General features: G+C 40.8%; 1 protein-coding gene across 2 annotated transcripts in view; it reads right to left on the bottom strand.

The window, feature by feature from the left end:
• lhx6.L (LIM homeobox 6 L homeolog) overlaps positions 1–16763 on the bottom strand; it is a 100160-nt gene that overhangs the window by 13767 nt on the left and 69630 nt on the right. For both annotated transcript variants that reach the window (XR_005963502.1, XM_018229600.2), the window contains exons 6-7: positions 12316–12416; positions 12087–12182 (exon numbers count right to left, since the gene is read on the bottom strand). Coding sequence is in view for 1 of the 2 variants with exons in the window: in XM_018229600.2 (XP_018085089.2) it covers positions 12087–12182; positions 12316–12416 (197 nt within the window). In the remaining variant the exon portion in view is untranslated. The remainder of the gene's footprint in view (positions 1–12086; positions 12183–12315; positions 12417–16763) is intronic.

A 16763-nucleotide genomic window follows, 5' to 3' on the forward strand; every position in this document is an offset into this window, starting at 1 on the left:
ATGATGTCACTGGAAGACAAACAGGGGAAGGATTCTTCCTGTCCCCTACAGCTTTATTGTACACACGACATGTTTCGAGTCACATGGACCCTTTCTCAAGTGTAACAATCACATGATCAAACCACATCTTATAACCTTAATTGCCAAACAGTGCTCCTCCTCCCACCAATTAACTCAATTAGTCCAGAGTAAAAATGTAAAACAGGTAGAAAACATAAAACGTATAAAACGTTTAAAAGTCCCAGTGATCTCCAGTGAACATGTAGTGTCCAAGTGCCAAAGTTCCATATCTTCAGGTACACTCTATAATAAAGACAAAAAATCCAAAAAACCCACATCACCTTAGTCCACTAAAAATGGACAACCGCTATTTAATTTAAAAACATTTAAAATAAATATTCACATAAGAAAGGTGGTACTATCCTTTTTTTGGATCTACCTGTCCTGACAATCCAAGAATACATGCATAACTGTGCCTTTCCACAATTATTCTAGAGATACATTCATATTAGACTATTACACTTTACAATACGATTTACGTCTTAAAGCAATCGCTTCTCCCTTACCTTACCCCCAGCTGAGAGGATAGGCACCACTTAATATCTGAAATAAATAAGAGTACAATATTACAATTCTTATAAAAAGCATTTCAAACTCCAGGCATCATTAAGCCCAACTGGGGCTAGTGAATTCAATTTAGAAATCCATTTGGCTTCACGTTGTAGCATCTTTTGCTTAAAGTTACCACCTCGACTTAATGGTTGTACTACTTCGAGGACCACCCATTTCAATTGCCCGTGGCTATGTTTTGCCTCATTAAAATGTCGGGCTACAGTCGTATCTGTCTGAGATCCTGGTTTATAATTCCTTATGTCCCCTTTATGCTCTTTAATCCTAGTTTTTACATTTCTCATTGTTTGCCCCACATAGACTAGTCCACATGGGCACTTCAACATGTATATGACCCCTTTCGATTCACATGTGGCATAGTCATTCAAATTCAGTTTATTGCCTTTAGTGGGATGATTAATGCTTGACCCTTTTATTATCGAGGCGCAACAGACACAATTTAAGCACGGAAAGGTACCCTTCTTCTGTATTCCCAGGAACATCTGTTTCTTTTCTATAGGTAACTCTGAAGGGCATAGCATGTCCCTAATACTCATTCCCTTCCTGTAACAGAACCGTGGGGGATCCTTAAATAGCTTCCCAAAAGTCTTATCTCGTTGGAGAACAGGCCAATATTTCTTTATAACCTTTTCTATATTTTTGCTATGTCTAACGAATTTGGACACAAACATACTCCGGTTATCCTTCTGTCTAACATGCCGACTTTTTTGTAACAGTTCTTTCCTTGGTATAGACTTTACTTCCTCCATTACTTTTTTGACATGCTTAGACTCATATCCCCTTTGTACAAACCGCTCACTTAAGGACTGGCCAGCCCTTCTATAATCATCATCTGTAGAGGCAATCCTTTTGGCCCTTAAAAACTGACCCTTAGGGATTGCTTTAACGGTACTTGGGTTATGAAAACTCTGGGCATGGAGTAAGTTATTTCTATCCGTTCCTTTTCTATACAAGTTAGTACTAATCGCCCCATTACAAATAGTGAGTTGAACATCTAGGAAGTGTAACTCCTTATCGGACATTTCAACCGTAAACTGTTTAGTCTCGTGTGACCCATTTGCTTCATTAACCATCTCATTTAATGCATCCATGGTCCCATTCCATAGTATCAGGATATCATCCACATATCTAAGATATAATATGATATGTTCACTTAACCTATGTCTCAGGAAACATTTCTCCTCTAATCTGCGAACAAACAAATTGGCAAAAGAGGGGGCGACCGGGGCACCCATCGAGGTCCCCTGTCTCTGCCAATAGTATTCCCCTCCAAATCTGAAATAGTTTTTACACAACACCATTGTCAAGCAATCCAACAAAAAGTATACCAACTGGGTATCGATCGTGGTATCCAATAGTGCTTCCTCAATATACCTAATCCCTTCTTCCTGGGGAATGGAAGTATAAAGACTCTGAATGTCTATACTGGCTAGAACTATACCATTAGGTAAAGGGGGTAGGTCCTCGAGTCTGCACTATAGATCATTCGTATCTTTCAAACACGTAGAAATATCTGTAACCATTGGTTGTAAGTAGGCATCCACAAACTGTGCAAGAGGCTCTAAAACTGACCCCACGCCGGATACTATAGGGCGCCCTGGTGGATTGAGCGAAGATTTATGTATTTTAGGAAGAAGATACAGTACTGGTATCTTTGGATGGGCATTAATCAAGAAATCTTTAACATTTTTAGGAATAACATTGTTGTCAAATGCCTCTGTAACCATTAAATCGACCGCTTCCTTTATCTCACCTGTTGGATTATAACCCACTTTTTCGTAATGTCCAGGCATCATCAATTGTCTATTGGCCTCATTTACATACATTGTATGGTCCATTACTACCAATGCACCGCCTTTATCGGCCTTCTTGATTACTATATTTTTATTCCTTTTTAACCCATCAAGTGCCTTTTTTTCATTTAACGTTAAGTTGTATCTAAGTTTTTTTTTGCTCCATTTGTTCCCAAATATGCTTAACCTCCATACCAACCATATGTTCAAACATATCTAGGGAAACGTTCTCTATTTCAGGCATAAATTCACTCCGCTGGGTAAACTTTCCAACCACCTCTTTAGTTTGTTCTACAGTTGGTACATTGGCAAAATACATTTTCAGTTTTAGGTTACGTACAAATTTTTTTTTTTTTTTTTTTTTTATAATGTATATCGAAAGGGGTCATATACATGTTGAAGTGCCCATGTGGCCTAGTCTATGTGGGGCAAACAATGAGAAATGTAAAAACTAGGATTAAAGAGCATAAAGGGGACATAAGGAATTATAAACCAGGATCTCAGACAGATACGACTGTAGCCCGACATTTTAATGAGGCAAAACATAGCCACGGGCAATTGAAATGGGTGGTCCTCGAAGTAGTACAACCATTAAGTCGAGGTGGTAACTTTAAGCAAAAGATGCTACAACGTGAAGCCAAATGGATTTCTAAATTGAATTCACTAGCCCCAGTTGGGCTTAATGATGCCTGGAGTTTGAAATGCTTTTTATAAGAATTGTAATATTGTACTCTTATTTATTTCAGATATTAAGTGGTGCCTATCCTCTCAGCTGGGGGTAAGGTAAGGGAGAAGCGATTGCTTTAAGACGTAAATCGTATTGTAAAGTGTAATAGTCTAATATGAATGTATCTCTAGAATAATTGTGGAAAGGCACAGTTATGCATGTATTCTTGGATTGTCAGGACAGGTAGATCCAAAAAAAAAGGATAGTACCACCTTTCTTATGTGAATATTTATTTTAAATGTTTTTAAATTAAATAGCGGTTGTCCATTTTTAGTGGACTAAGGTGATGTGGGTTTTTTGGATTTTTTGTCTTTATTATAGAGTGTACCTGAAGATATGGAACTTTGGCACTTGGACACTACATGTTCACTGGAGATCACTGGGACTTTTAAACGTTTTATACGTTTTATGTTTTCTACCTGTTTTACACTTTTACTCTGGACTAATTGAGTTAATTGGTGGGAGGAGGAGCACTGTTTGGCAATTAAGGTTATAAGATGTGGTTTGATCATGTGATTGTTACACTTGAGAAAGGGTCCATGTGACTCGAAACATGTCGTGTGTACAATGAAGCACTAACGCAGCAGAGCTCTGCAGTCTATGGCATCCTTTCACTATTCTTTTGTTGAAACAATTGACTGCTGTTTGGTTTGGTTAGAACCAAACATACATAATTAGTTTCATGGTTAAGTTGGGACCAACATCCATCAAATTTAATCCCTCCAAATGAAACCCAGTGTATGTACGTACGTACACACACTCACACCAACCCCTCCATGCCCTCACATAAATATGGTATATCTATACTAATTGTAGATTTTAGTATCACATTAGCCTTGGATATTATGCCTGTCCAAGAAATCATCCAAGCCCCTCTTAAAAGCATTAACAGAATCAGCCATCACAACATCACCCTGCAGGGCTTTTCACAACCTCACTGTCCTCACTGTGGTTCATATGAAAGTTCTGTTCCTCTAGTCTAAAGGAGTTGCCTCTGGTGTAGTGATTCTATTAGTCCTAAAGATCCTAAAGAGTAATCATGTCCCCTCTCAAGCGTCTTTTTTCCAGAGAGAACAACCCCAACCGTGACAATATACCCTCATAATATATATCTTCAATCCCTTTCACAAGTTTTAGTTTAGTTGCAAATATCTGCACTGTCTTCAGCTCATTTATATCCTTCTTAATGACGGAAGCTCGAAACTTCACTGCATACTCAAGACAAGGTGAGGCCTTACCAGGGACCTATAAAAAGACAAAATTAGGTTTTCATCCATTGAGTTCTCCCTTTTTCTACGCAAAACAGTACTTTATTTGCTTTAGTACCCACAGAATGACGCTGCCTGGAATTAAACAACTTGTTATCTAGAAACATTCCCAGATCCTTCTCAATTAATCAAACCCTCAACACACTGTCATTTAGTGCATAACATTTACATTATTTTTTACCAATGTGCATAACCTTGTAGTTATCAACATTGAACCTCATTTTCCAGTTTTCCAGTTTAGTCAAATCACTCTGCAAAGTTGCAGCATCCTGCATGGAATCTATAGTTCTGCACAATTTAGTATCATCAGCAAAAATAGAAACAGTACTTTCAATGCCCATCTCCTGGTCATTAATAAACAAGTTGAAAAGCAAAGGAACAAGTTCAGACCCCTGCAGTACTTCACAAACAACACTAGTCCAATTAGAAAATGACAAGTATCTTATCCCTTAATACCCCATCAAAAAGCTTTCCGACCAATGACATCAGACTAATTGGCATAGTTTTGAGGCTGAGAACATGATCTATTTTTGAATAGCGGCACCACATTAGCAATTTGTCAATCTCTTGGCACCATACCAGACCTCAATTAATCCTCAAAAATTAAGTAAAAAAATTACCAATCACAGAGCTAATGCTGTTTAGTACCCTGGGGTGACTACCATCCAGTCCTGGACCTCTGTTTATCTTGATTCACATGATTTATCTTGATTCACTAGGATCACTTGGCATAATTTATGCTGCTCAATGACCCTCAACTCAGTTTTCTGTTTTGAATGATTACATCCACTGCAATCACATTGGATTCTGATAAGTCAAAATTTCATTGAATAATGTTTTTTACACCAATCAGTCTTACTTACACTAAGCAACTCAATGATTTCAGAATTCTATACCAAGAATGTTACATTTAAAAACACAGAAACGTAACTTCATCCTCAAACAAATTGGTATCAAGCGTTCATGCAATTGCCCAAATAGATGTACAATATATTTTTTTTTTTGTATTTAAAATTTTTATTTTCAAATATCAGCATATAGCAAATATTGGCACATAGCAAAACTCAGAATCTGCAGGTACTGGACAATCCCCAGGCTGCAGTAGTATTGTGGCACATAGGTACATAACATGTATTCCTGAGTTGTATAATAGTAGCTGACAAGAAAATTATACTAAAATAAAAGGAAAAGAAATAGAAAAAGGAGTAAGAGAAAAGAAATAATCAAAAGTAAACCAAAAACTAAATAAACATTTGCCTATAACACTTGTGAGTACTGTCAACATTTCTGCACCAACTGGTACAGCATTGGGTCAAGGAAATTTAGGGATTCCCCCGGAGTCAGAGTGGGAGGACATGCAAGAGAAGTTAGGTTGAGGAAATATTTCGGTATGATAACCAGGGGGACCAGACTTTGTGGAAAGATTTCTGCGCACCGTTTGTGTAGCTAGTTAATTTCTCCAGAATGAGGACATTATCCAGCCTCCTTTTAACCTCAGGAAAGTCCATGATAGGAGACTTCCAGGCAGCAGCGATGACCTGCTTGGAGGCAGAGAAGATATGTGTTATCAATTTACTGGTGAATTTGTTAATTCTTGGGATTCGCTTATTGATTAGTGCTTCCCCCGGATCCTTCTTAAGTGAAAGTCCTGTCACATTTGTAATCATCGTGTATATTCGTATCCAGAATCTGACTGCTTTGGGGCATTCCCACCAGACATTTAGAAACGAACCGTGGTGGCCACAGCTCCGAAAGCACAGGGGGGAGCAAGCAGGGTACCACTTTGCCAATTTAGAGGGGACCATGTACCACTGGTGTAGTACCTTTTGGGAGGTTTCCAGAATGGAAATGTTCACCGAGCAGTGTATATTGTCTTTAATGATATCAGACCATTGATCAGCCTCCATGCAGATACGCAAGTCTTTCTCCCATAGTTGAATAAGTCCTTAATAGGAACCAGGTGGATCAAGTGATCATAAATAGTAGAAAGTGCCTTCTCCCGTGGGAGTATTTGTAAGCACATTTTCTCAAACATGGTGGGGTTAGGAAATTTCTTGTCAGACCAAAGGGAAGATATGTAGCTTCTGATTTGCAGGTATCTATAATATTCGCTCTGAGGGGCCTTGTAAGAGTCTTGTAGCTGTTGCCATGACAATAGTTTGTTGGTTTTGGTCAAAGCATGTATGTTGTGGAGATTGTTTTGTTTCCACCACTGAAAAGACCCTTTCGCAGACCCCGGTGAGAACTCCGTGTTGAGGTTAAAGTTGACCACCGGTTTATGGGAGGAAGACAATTTGTGCGTATGGGGGATAGACTTCCAGACTCTCAAGGAATGTGAGATGACAGGATTGTAGCTGCCCCTCTTGGGGGGAGGTTTAGAACACAGCAGGTTGTGTAAGGATCCCACAGGGAGGGTTTCTTGCTCAATGGTGGCCCATATTGGGTTGTCTGGGGAGTCATGCCAATGGAGCAACTGACAGACTTGGGCAGCAGTATAATATTTCTTCAAGTCTGGGATACCCAGCCCTAAAAATTTGTTGTAGAAAGTTTTTTGATTATCATTGGGGCCGTACACCACTGCCAGCGTTACTAAAGAATCCTGTATGTAACCGTTAAGGATCAAATATCTCCCTTCTAGATCTGCTTTGGCTGAGTCTAAGCGGAAATTAATTCTATTATGGACACATATGGCAACCCCCCCATGTTTACTCTCAGAAGAGGCTAAGTACACCTTACGATAAGCATGGTGAAAGTATTTTGGAAAGGAAGTTCTAGAGAAATGAAAAGTAGATCCGCTTTCATTTGGTTATACTGTCTGAAGGCTTTAGACCATTTTAGTGGGGAGTTGAATCCCTTTACGTTATGAGACACACATAATAATGCCATTTTCGTATCAAGACAACAGATAGAAAGTGTAGTAAAATATAAGTACTCTTCTCCATAAAGTGTAGTAAAACAATAACTGTGCAAACATCAACATAACACTGTACAAAAGGCACTGTAGGTAGTGCCGACATTAGTAAACAGGGCTTACTGGCAAGCCAGTAATGGTGACAAGTAGGCCTGTTTGTGGGGGGGGCAACGACCAGACGGCCCCAGCATGGTATAATAGAGGAAAGGTATTACCCATAATAGGAGTCACTCAAGTGTCCCGGTTAGGGCTGGTATTCCAGAGGGGGGCAATCGGGTGACCACCAGAGCCTTTAGGTGGGGATGGAGAATTCCGAGAGGCGGGCTGGGGGTCTGCTAATTGCAAGCGGTGGAAAAGCTGCATGCCATCCTGTGGGTTGGTGACGGTGTGCTGTCGGTTTTGTAATGTAAAAGTTAGTTTAAATGGGTAACCCCATCTGTACCTGATCCGATGAGTGATCAAAAGGGTAGTAATAGGTTTCATCGACTTTCTCCGCTGGATCGTGGCAGCAGCTAGATCGGCATAGATTGAATATTTGTGGCCTTTGTATTCCAAGTGCGTAGCGGCTCTGGAGGCCATCATGACCGCCTCTTTGGAGGTAAAATAATGCATCCTGGCGATGATATCTTTTGGTGGGGCCCCTTGTTGTCGGGGTCCTAGGGCTCTATGAACCCTATCCAGGATGAGGTGGTCTGGAGAAACGTCTGGAAGAAGTTCTGTGAGGAGCTGTGGGATTTCAAGGTGCAGATCCTGGACCGTGTCTGGGAGGCCTCTGATTCTTATATTATTCCTCCGTGACCTATTTTCAGAGTCCTCCATTTGGTCTTGGAGGTCCAGCAGCTGTTGCTGGAGTTTGGCGATTTGCAGATCATGGGAGTTGACTGTGAGCAGGACCTCATCAACCTTGTCTTCCACTGCCGCCGTTCTGTTGCCGAGGTCGCGCAGTTCCTGCGTCACGTGGTCCGTGATCTTGTTGGCGACCGCTGATAACTCGGTATGCAATACTTGTTTGAATCTGGAAATCAATACTGCGTCCCCAGAGTAGGCCGTGGAAGTCTCCGTTTCCGATTGCACATGGTCAGATTCCCAGTCTGCCCGAGGGGAGGTCCGAGGAGTGGCAGGTGAATCGTCGTCCATTTTGGTTGCCGTGCCTGCTCGCTGTCTTGGTGTCTGTGTGAGCGAGTCTTTGCTCGTAGGAGCCGTTTTTTTCGGCTTACATCCTCTAGTCATAGTCAGGAAAGCGGAGTGGAATATTACAGCCAAAAATTCTGCGGGTAAAATGCTCAACTTATAGCTATTAGGGACCGTCGGTAACGGAGCACTGGAAATCTGTGTCTCCTCAGGTCAACGTCATGGCCACGCCCCCGATGTACAATATATTTTAAGTTTCTGCATAAAGGGTTTGCATAAATACATATACATACAACTAACTGTAGATCACTATATCCTTGGATATTATGCTTGTCCAAGAAATCATCCAAGCCACTCTTAAAGGCATTAACACAATCAGCTCACAATCACAACATATCCCAGCAGTGCATTCCATATCCTCACTGTCCTCACTGTGAAGAACCATATGCACTGCTGCTGCAGGTGAAAATTCTGGTGGGTCAGTTTAGTGTTTTGTGAGGAAAATACTAACTTGCTGATCACACTAAGAGGCACATTTACTAAGGGTCGAATTACGAAGTTAAAAAACTTTGAAATTCGACCATCGAATTTGATTTTTTCGATTGAAGTAAAAATAGTTCGTTCAATCGATTATATCGTTCGAATCTAACGATTTGAACAATTTTACAAAAAAATACTTTGACTACTCAAAACTTAGCCACAGTTTATAGGAGGTCCCCCATAGGCTAAACAGCAATTCGACAGGTTTAATGTGGCGAAGTGTCGAAGTCGAAGTTTAAAGAGACAGTACTTCGTTTTTTGAAGTCAAAGTTTTTTCAATTCGAATCGAATTTTGGCCTATTTGATAGTCGAAGTACCCAAAAATTACTTTGAAATTCTAAGTTTTTGAATTCGAAAATTCACTTTGACACTTAGTAAATGGGCCCCTAAGTGACTAAATAAAACTAAACAAGAACCTTTTACCTGCATTGTATGATTGGTTATGTTAATGTTTGTATGCAATACTATAGATTATTCAAGTTACCACCTTCCTTTAACATTCAATACAATGGTGCAGAAACTGATGTAAATGTGATAGGGATCTTAGATTCTAAAGTGATTGGGCAGGTACTGGTGGGAATGGGATAAGGACCTTGTAAGCTCAATAGCCATGCACTGTCGGAAATGTAATAGGGACCTTAGATTGTGAGCTCACTGGGGCAGGGACTGATCAAAATGTGATAACAGCTTTTATGAAAAGTCCAGACATCAGCCCATGTGCCAATAAGTAAACAATATTATAGCTATATTTATTTATATTTGCTGTGAGCAAAGCTTTTATTCACCTTCAAAACATTTTTTCATTTTAATTTTTTTCTAATGGAACACCAATAACTTTTTTCTCTTTAGTTTACATTTTTGACCATTCTTCAAATATTGAAGATAAAAGTTTCACGTTATCTTATCTTTGCCCTGCTGAACAGAAGCTCTGAGTTTTATTAAAGACAGCTGTTATAAATGAACAGTTGTTCATATACCACAAATGCTGTTGAGAAATGTAGAAACTAATGCAGCAATTTGTAAAAGTTCAGAGTCTGCACAAAGATTACTGAGATGCCAGACTGAAAAAACTTTAAGGGGGCTATTTATTAAGGTTTGTGTTGTGTCTTCCACAAAAATTTTAGTTTTTGAGTAGATTTTTTGGTTAAAAAAACAAAACAAAATTTTTTCAAGATTTATTATACCCCGACTCCAGAAATAGCTTGAATCTCAAAATACACCATCTAAAACCTGTTGAGGTCAATGCCAGAGGTCTCTTGAACCATTTGAAGATGTTAATACTCTCCATGATGTTTGAGTTTTTTCAGAAGGTTTTGCCCGAAAACTTGAATGATTTGAACGATTTGAGTTTTTTTCCCACAGAAAACTTGGTCAATTCGATTTTTCGGGTTTTACAACTCAAACTCGCAGAATCAAGTTTTTTTTCCATTCCTTTTTTCCTTTCTTATTAACCATTTTAGTTGTTAGTTCATTCAAGGTCATTTGATAAATAACCCCCTAAATGGTCAAGAATAAAACAATGAATAAAACAATGAAAGGAGTTGAAAAAAAGTCTTGTTGGTGTACTATCTGAAATCAGTTGAAATGAAAATGGTGTCTGGAAGGTGAACATCCCCATTAAAGTGTGAACGGGATGTTTGACATTGAGAGCAGTACAATTTAAAGTGGACCTGGCACCCAGACACAAAAATCTGTATAATAAAAGTCCCTTTTAAATTAAACATGAAATCCAATTTCTATTTTTTATTAAAGAATTCAAAGCTCATTTACAAATCTGAGCTGTCAATCAAATATTGCCGGCCCCTCCTCTATGCCTTTCATGTACATTTCAAGTGTTGGGTGCATTTTTAGTAAATAAAAAATACAAGGTAATTAAAATATACATTTTAGTACAACTTTGCTTTATGAACTGATCCAGTTGCCCTTTTGGAGTCAGCAAAGAATTTTTACCCTTCTCATGCAAACTGGACGTGGCCTAGAGCTCGCCATACATGCCTATATATGGCTGCAAATTTAACAGATAGGTATTAAAATCCAGGCAAGAACTGTTGATGCCGTATATGGGTGGACAAATCAGTTACTCCCATGATCAACTAGAAGTTAAGATGGTCATTTACATTAAGATCCACTTGTTTGGTGAAGTTGCTAAACAATTAGATGATAACTGCCAATCATACTTGCCTGTTGAGATAGAACTGCTTCAACAAGACAATGCAGTCCCACCCAATGGAATTTCCAACCCTGCCCAATAGAAATCTGCCTGTTTTTTGCAGATATCTATCAGGGAGAGCTCATACCTGACAAGTTAAGGCACTGTGTCCCTTGTTAAATAAGTTTCTTATTGAGCAAGTTGGACTATGGCACACAGGCATTTGTACTATTAATCCATGTGCATTGGATGCCCTGTCAGATGCACATGCAGCCATACCAATAGTGCATTTAAGCTAAAATGCATGCTTGAGTATTTTTTAGAGTGATGTCTGACTTTACCAAGGCCTAGGTTTGCAGGAAGGCTATAAAGTTCCAAGCTGAGTGTGCCAGGTGCACCTTGTATGTAACCCTAATAAGAGAGCACTAAACTGCTGTGTAGCACCTTTGCATGCTATAGAGTATGTATGAGCTGGGTGTGCAAGGGGTGTCAAGCATTTAGCCAGTCCCAGGGGCTGCCTCTCACAGCATATGATAATCATATAGGGCACATTTTACTGATTAATATTGCAAGGGGCAACAAACTGACAGGCAGTATTTTGACCAAGGCTTTTTCCACTGGAGGCGGCGGCTGTCAAAAAGTCCCTTTGTGCTATTTGTCTTAGTAGCATTTACTGTAATGAAAGATGGCTTTATTCACAAACCTTAACTTTATGAATATTGTTTAAGATCACATTATCAACATGTATTACTTATTACCTGATAATGTTTTAAAATATCAACAACATTTTCCATAATATTAACTTCACATAAAGGTTACTAGAGTGGAGAGTGGATATTATCAGGTTAAAGACAGCTTCATTTATAATGCAAGTCATTTTATTAGGCTATGCCATTCACCATATAGTGATATCCCTGTACTATATTATGTTCCTTACCTGGATGACTCTTCTGCTCAGCCCTGTCATATCTGCAAGTTTTTGGAGTGTTTGTGCATCGGGATTGTTGTCCTGAGCAAATTGTGCTTGCATGACCTAAACAAAGCAAAACCATTTTTTATTAAAATATGAAGATATAGATCTTTGCACCAGAAATGGAGCAGATCTGTTCTGTAATGCTTGTATTATATGCTGTATATGCTTGTGAATATACAGTTGCTTCTAGTACCTGCAGCTGGTCTGCTGTGAAGGATGTGCGTGCTCTTTTGGCTGGCTTTGGCTGGCTGTCTTGTTCGGATGGGACAGCTCCTTCTAGTGTAATCCCATTACCTGTAAAAACACATATTAAGAAATGGCTGTGAATTCCATGAGATTTTAAGCTTATGTGGTATTTTTCATTAAATTCTGTCATTTTCTGACCAATCAGTATGATCTGTATATTTACAAAGTGATTGGGTACACTCATACCAATCCATAGGGAAATACATTGGGAGCAGACCAGGCCAACACATCAGGTATAAATACATCAGGTACAAATACAGGACTAACAGATTCTTCTCTTAGTCCGTTTGCTCCAGCGGGGAGCAAAGGGCCTCCGCGACACTCCTCCAGCGAACTCGGTTTGCAGCGGTCTTCTTCAGCTGAGCCCATGTCCATCTGGCTGCCTTCATTTCAGCCTCCATGCACCTCCTCCATGTCTGTCTTGGCGAGCCAACTTTTCTTTTCCCATGTGGGTTCCACTCAAGGGCTTGCCTTGTGATGTTGTCAGAACTCTGAGGATGTGGCCTATCCAGCCCCACTTTCTTCTTCTGATTTCTCGGTCAATCTGGATCTGTTTTGATCTTTTCCATAGGCTGATGTTGGAAGTTTTCTCTGGCCATCTGATGTGCAGGATGTTTCGGAGGCAGCGGTTGATGAAGGTTTGGAGTTTACTTATGGTTGTCATGGTCAGTCTCCAGGTTTCTGAACCATAAAGCAAGACTGCTTTCACGTTGGTGTTAAAAATACGAATTTTGGTTTGTTGTGAAAGGGCAGTGGAGTTCCAGATGGGACGTAAGGTGTTGAATGCATGCCAGGCTTTGTTGATGCGGCTCCTGATGTCCTCATCTGCTCCCTCCTCCATCCTTGCTTACTACGCTGCCCAGGTAGACAAACTTGTCCACGTCCTTAATGTCAACTCCTTGCAGCTGGATTTGGTCTTGCTGCTGGTTGTTAATCCTCATGGTTTCTGTTTTGTTAGTGTTGATCTTGAGGCCAGTTTTTGCTGCTTCCTCTGATAGACGTGTGAGTTACTGTTGTGCGTCTTGTTGTCTGTGTGACAGGAGGCTGACATCATCTGCAAAGTCTAGGTCTTCCAAGATTTTAGTGAAGGACCAGCAGATTCCTGTGTTGGCATTTTGTGTAGAACTCTTCATAATCCAGCAGGAAGACGGTTGGTGACAGCATGCAGCCTTGTCTCACCCCCGTCCGCACTTCAAAAGGCTCTGTAATTTTTCCTTTATGCACAACCTGGCATGTGGAGTTGTTGTAAAGTTGTTTGATAATGGAGATGAATTTTGGTGGTATCCCATAATGTGCAATACATTTCCAGACGACCTCTCTATCTACACTATCAAAGGCCTTCTCAAAGTCTACAAAGATTGTGTAGTGGAGACTGCCATTCCAGTGACTGTTCTATGATGATGCACAATGTTGCAATGTGGTCCGTGCAAGATTTGTCCTGCCTGAAGCCTGCTTGCTCATCTCGCAGTCGTTTGTCTAGAGCCTCCCTCAGTCTCAGCAGCATGATTCGTGTGAGTACCTTGCTAGGTACAGATAGGAGCATGATGCCTCGCCAGTTGTTGCAGTTGGAGAGGTTGCCTTTCTTGGGAAATTTCACCAGATGCCCTTTCCTCCACTCTTTTGGCATGCTTTCCTGCTCCCAGACTTTCTGAAGCAGAGGGTATAACATGTTCATGGTTGTTATGACGTCCGCTTTTAGGGCTTCAGGTGGGATACCATCTGGACCTGCTGCTTTGCCAGCCTTGATTTCTTTTACTGCTGTGATAATCTCGGCTCTACTGGGTGGGTTGGTGTTGATGTCCAAAAGGCTGTCTGCTGGTGGGATGAGTGGAGGCTGCTCTGGAGGTGGCCTATTGAGGACTTCTGCAAAGTGCTTAACCCATCTCGTTTGTTCTTGGCCTTCATTGGTGATGGTGCGGCCTTCTTTGTCCTTTGTTGCACATGATGGCTGCGTGTTCTTGCCTGCGAGAGTTCTGGTGATCTCATACAATCGCTTCATGTCCCGTCTCCCTGCTGCCGTTTCTGCCTCCTCTGTAAGGTCGTGGATGAATTTCCTCTTGTCCGCTCTACAGCTCTTTTTCACCATCCGATTTGTCTCCCAATACTGTGCTTGGAGATCCATCTTCTCCTGATGATTTTGACGATTATTCATCTTCTGTTTGAGTTCTTTTCTTTCAGTCATAAGATCCCATGTACCCGGTGACAACCATTCCTTGTGCTTTCTGTTCTTTTTCCCCAGGACTTCTTGGCAGGTATCCCTCCAGACTTTCTTCAGCTCCAGCCAGTGGTCTTCCACCGTCTCTTTCTCCAGCTCTGATAGTGCCTCAAAGCGGTTCTTCAAGCTGCACTGGTATTCTGTAGCTTTGTTTGCATCTTTTAGGCTCTGCACATTGTATTTGAATGCTGGCCTCTGTGCCTGGTCCCTGTGTGCCCATAGCTTCAGCCTCAGTGTTGCCTGCACTAGGTGGTGGTCTGACGCAGCATCCGCCCCTCAATTCACCCTGACGTCTAGTAGACTCCTCCTCCACTTTCGACCAATGGTGATATGATCAATCTGGTTCTCTGTCTTTCCATCAGGGGAGGTCCAAGTCTTCTTGTGGATGCTCTTGTGCGGGTAGACGGTGCTTCCAATGACAAGCTCGTTGAAAGCACAGAAGTCCATGAAGAGTTCTCCATTTTAATTTTTCTTCCCCACTCCATGTTTGCCCATGATTAGTTCTTTTTCGGTGTTGTCCTTCCCAACTTTGGCATTTAGGTCTCCCATGAGGATCTTTAGGTCCCTTCTATGTATCTTATCAATATCTGCCTGCAATGCACTGTAAAACTCTTCTTTCTCTTCTTCTTTTGCAGTGTTTGAAAGGTACATAACACTGAGTGATGGTAACATTTCTTCCTTTGGACTTGAATCTAGCTGACAGGATTCTCTCTGAGATTGGCTCCCACTCCATCAATGCCTTGGCTGCCTCTGCTGTCATAAGCAGTCCAACTCCATACATGTGCTGTTCTTGTGGGCCAGAGTAGATGATAGTTTCTCCGCTCACCAGTCGTTGTTGTCCGTTTCCTGTCCATCTTGTTTCACATAATCCTAGTATGGTGATCTTATAGCGGTCCATCTCCTTGGTCACTTGTGCTGTTTTACCGCTTTCATAAAGGGTGCGGACATTCCATGTTCCGATATTTGTTTTGGTCTTGGCTGATAGAAGATTTACCGGCGCACTGGCTTCCCTAAGGCTTTCACCGGCTCGCGCCATAAGCTCTGCTGAAGAGAAATCGTCACCAGCCAGGACTTCCTGTGAAAGATAAATTGTATCAACCTAGTCAGTAAAGAAGGCAGAACGTGGGGAACTGTGGTCTCAATAATACCTTTTCTAACTTGAATTGTGTTCTATCTTTCCTACAAAAACACAAATTCCCCATGTCTTGTGAAAGAGAAGGAGGGATAAAAGGAGTTTGCTAATCGATAACTCCTGTAATTAATTTAAAAGAATAAGGATAATAGATCTGTTTAAAATTCAGTAGTAGAGGGAGAGAGAGTGAACCATGCTGACGCGCGTTTCGCAAAAGCTTTATCAAGGCTGTCGGCGTGGTTCACTCTCTCTCCCTCTACTATTGAATTTTAAACAGAGTTAGTCAGCGACTGTAAGGGGGCTCACATGGGACAGAACAGTTCAATGAGTTTGCAATTGATCCTCAGAATTTATTTCAGATTTAAAAGCAAACAGTGATGACTCATGTGCCCCCCCCCCTCAAGTCACTGGTTACTGCTTGGAGAGCTGCAAAGCAGGAAGTAGTGTTCTGTCATGTTAGACATCCACTCACTCCAGCCTTTATAGATTACATTTTTGGCTAACTAACTATGTTGAATTTGTTTTTTATTTTGTACAGCCTATCTATTTACCCAGTTTTTATTTTTATACTGAACAATTCCTTTAAAATTTTCATTATATGGCAGCTTAGAAAATAGTGCAATTTACATTGGAATTTAATAATAAGCTGTAGTATCAGTTTATACAAAAGGCAAACCTGATTATCTACTTGATGGTTTGCAACAACCCTCTAAGCTTAGCTTCTCTACAGCTACCCAGACCACACTGGGGGTCTTATCGACACTGGGCAAATTTGTTTGTGGGCAGTAACCCATGGCAACTGAATTCATGGTTCTACCTGCAGTTGCCTGAAAAAAGCCAATCGCTGACTGGTTGTTATGGGTGACTGTCCATGGGCAAATTTGCCCAGTTTTGAAAAATAAGCCCCACTGAGCATGTACAGTGTCACTGACACTCCTAACAAAAGCCAAGATGGTGACTCCCTGTGCACACATTGAAAAATCTGAATTATTACTGAAACATTAGACTGGTGCAGTAAGGTTAGTATGTAATAAACAGCATTTCTACC

Source organism: Xenopus laevis, chromosome 8L, assembly GCF_017654675.1.
Source record: "Xenopus laevis strain J_2021 chromosome 8L, Xenopus_laevis_v10.1, whole genome shotgun sequence".
NCBI classification, from domain to species: Eukaryota; Metazoa; Chordata; class Amphibia; order Anura; family Pipidae; genus Xenopus; species Xenopus laevis.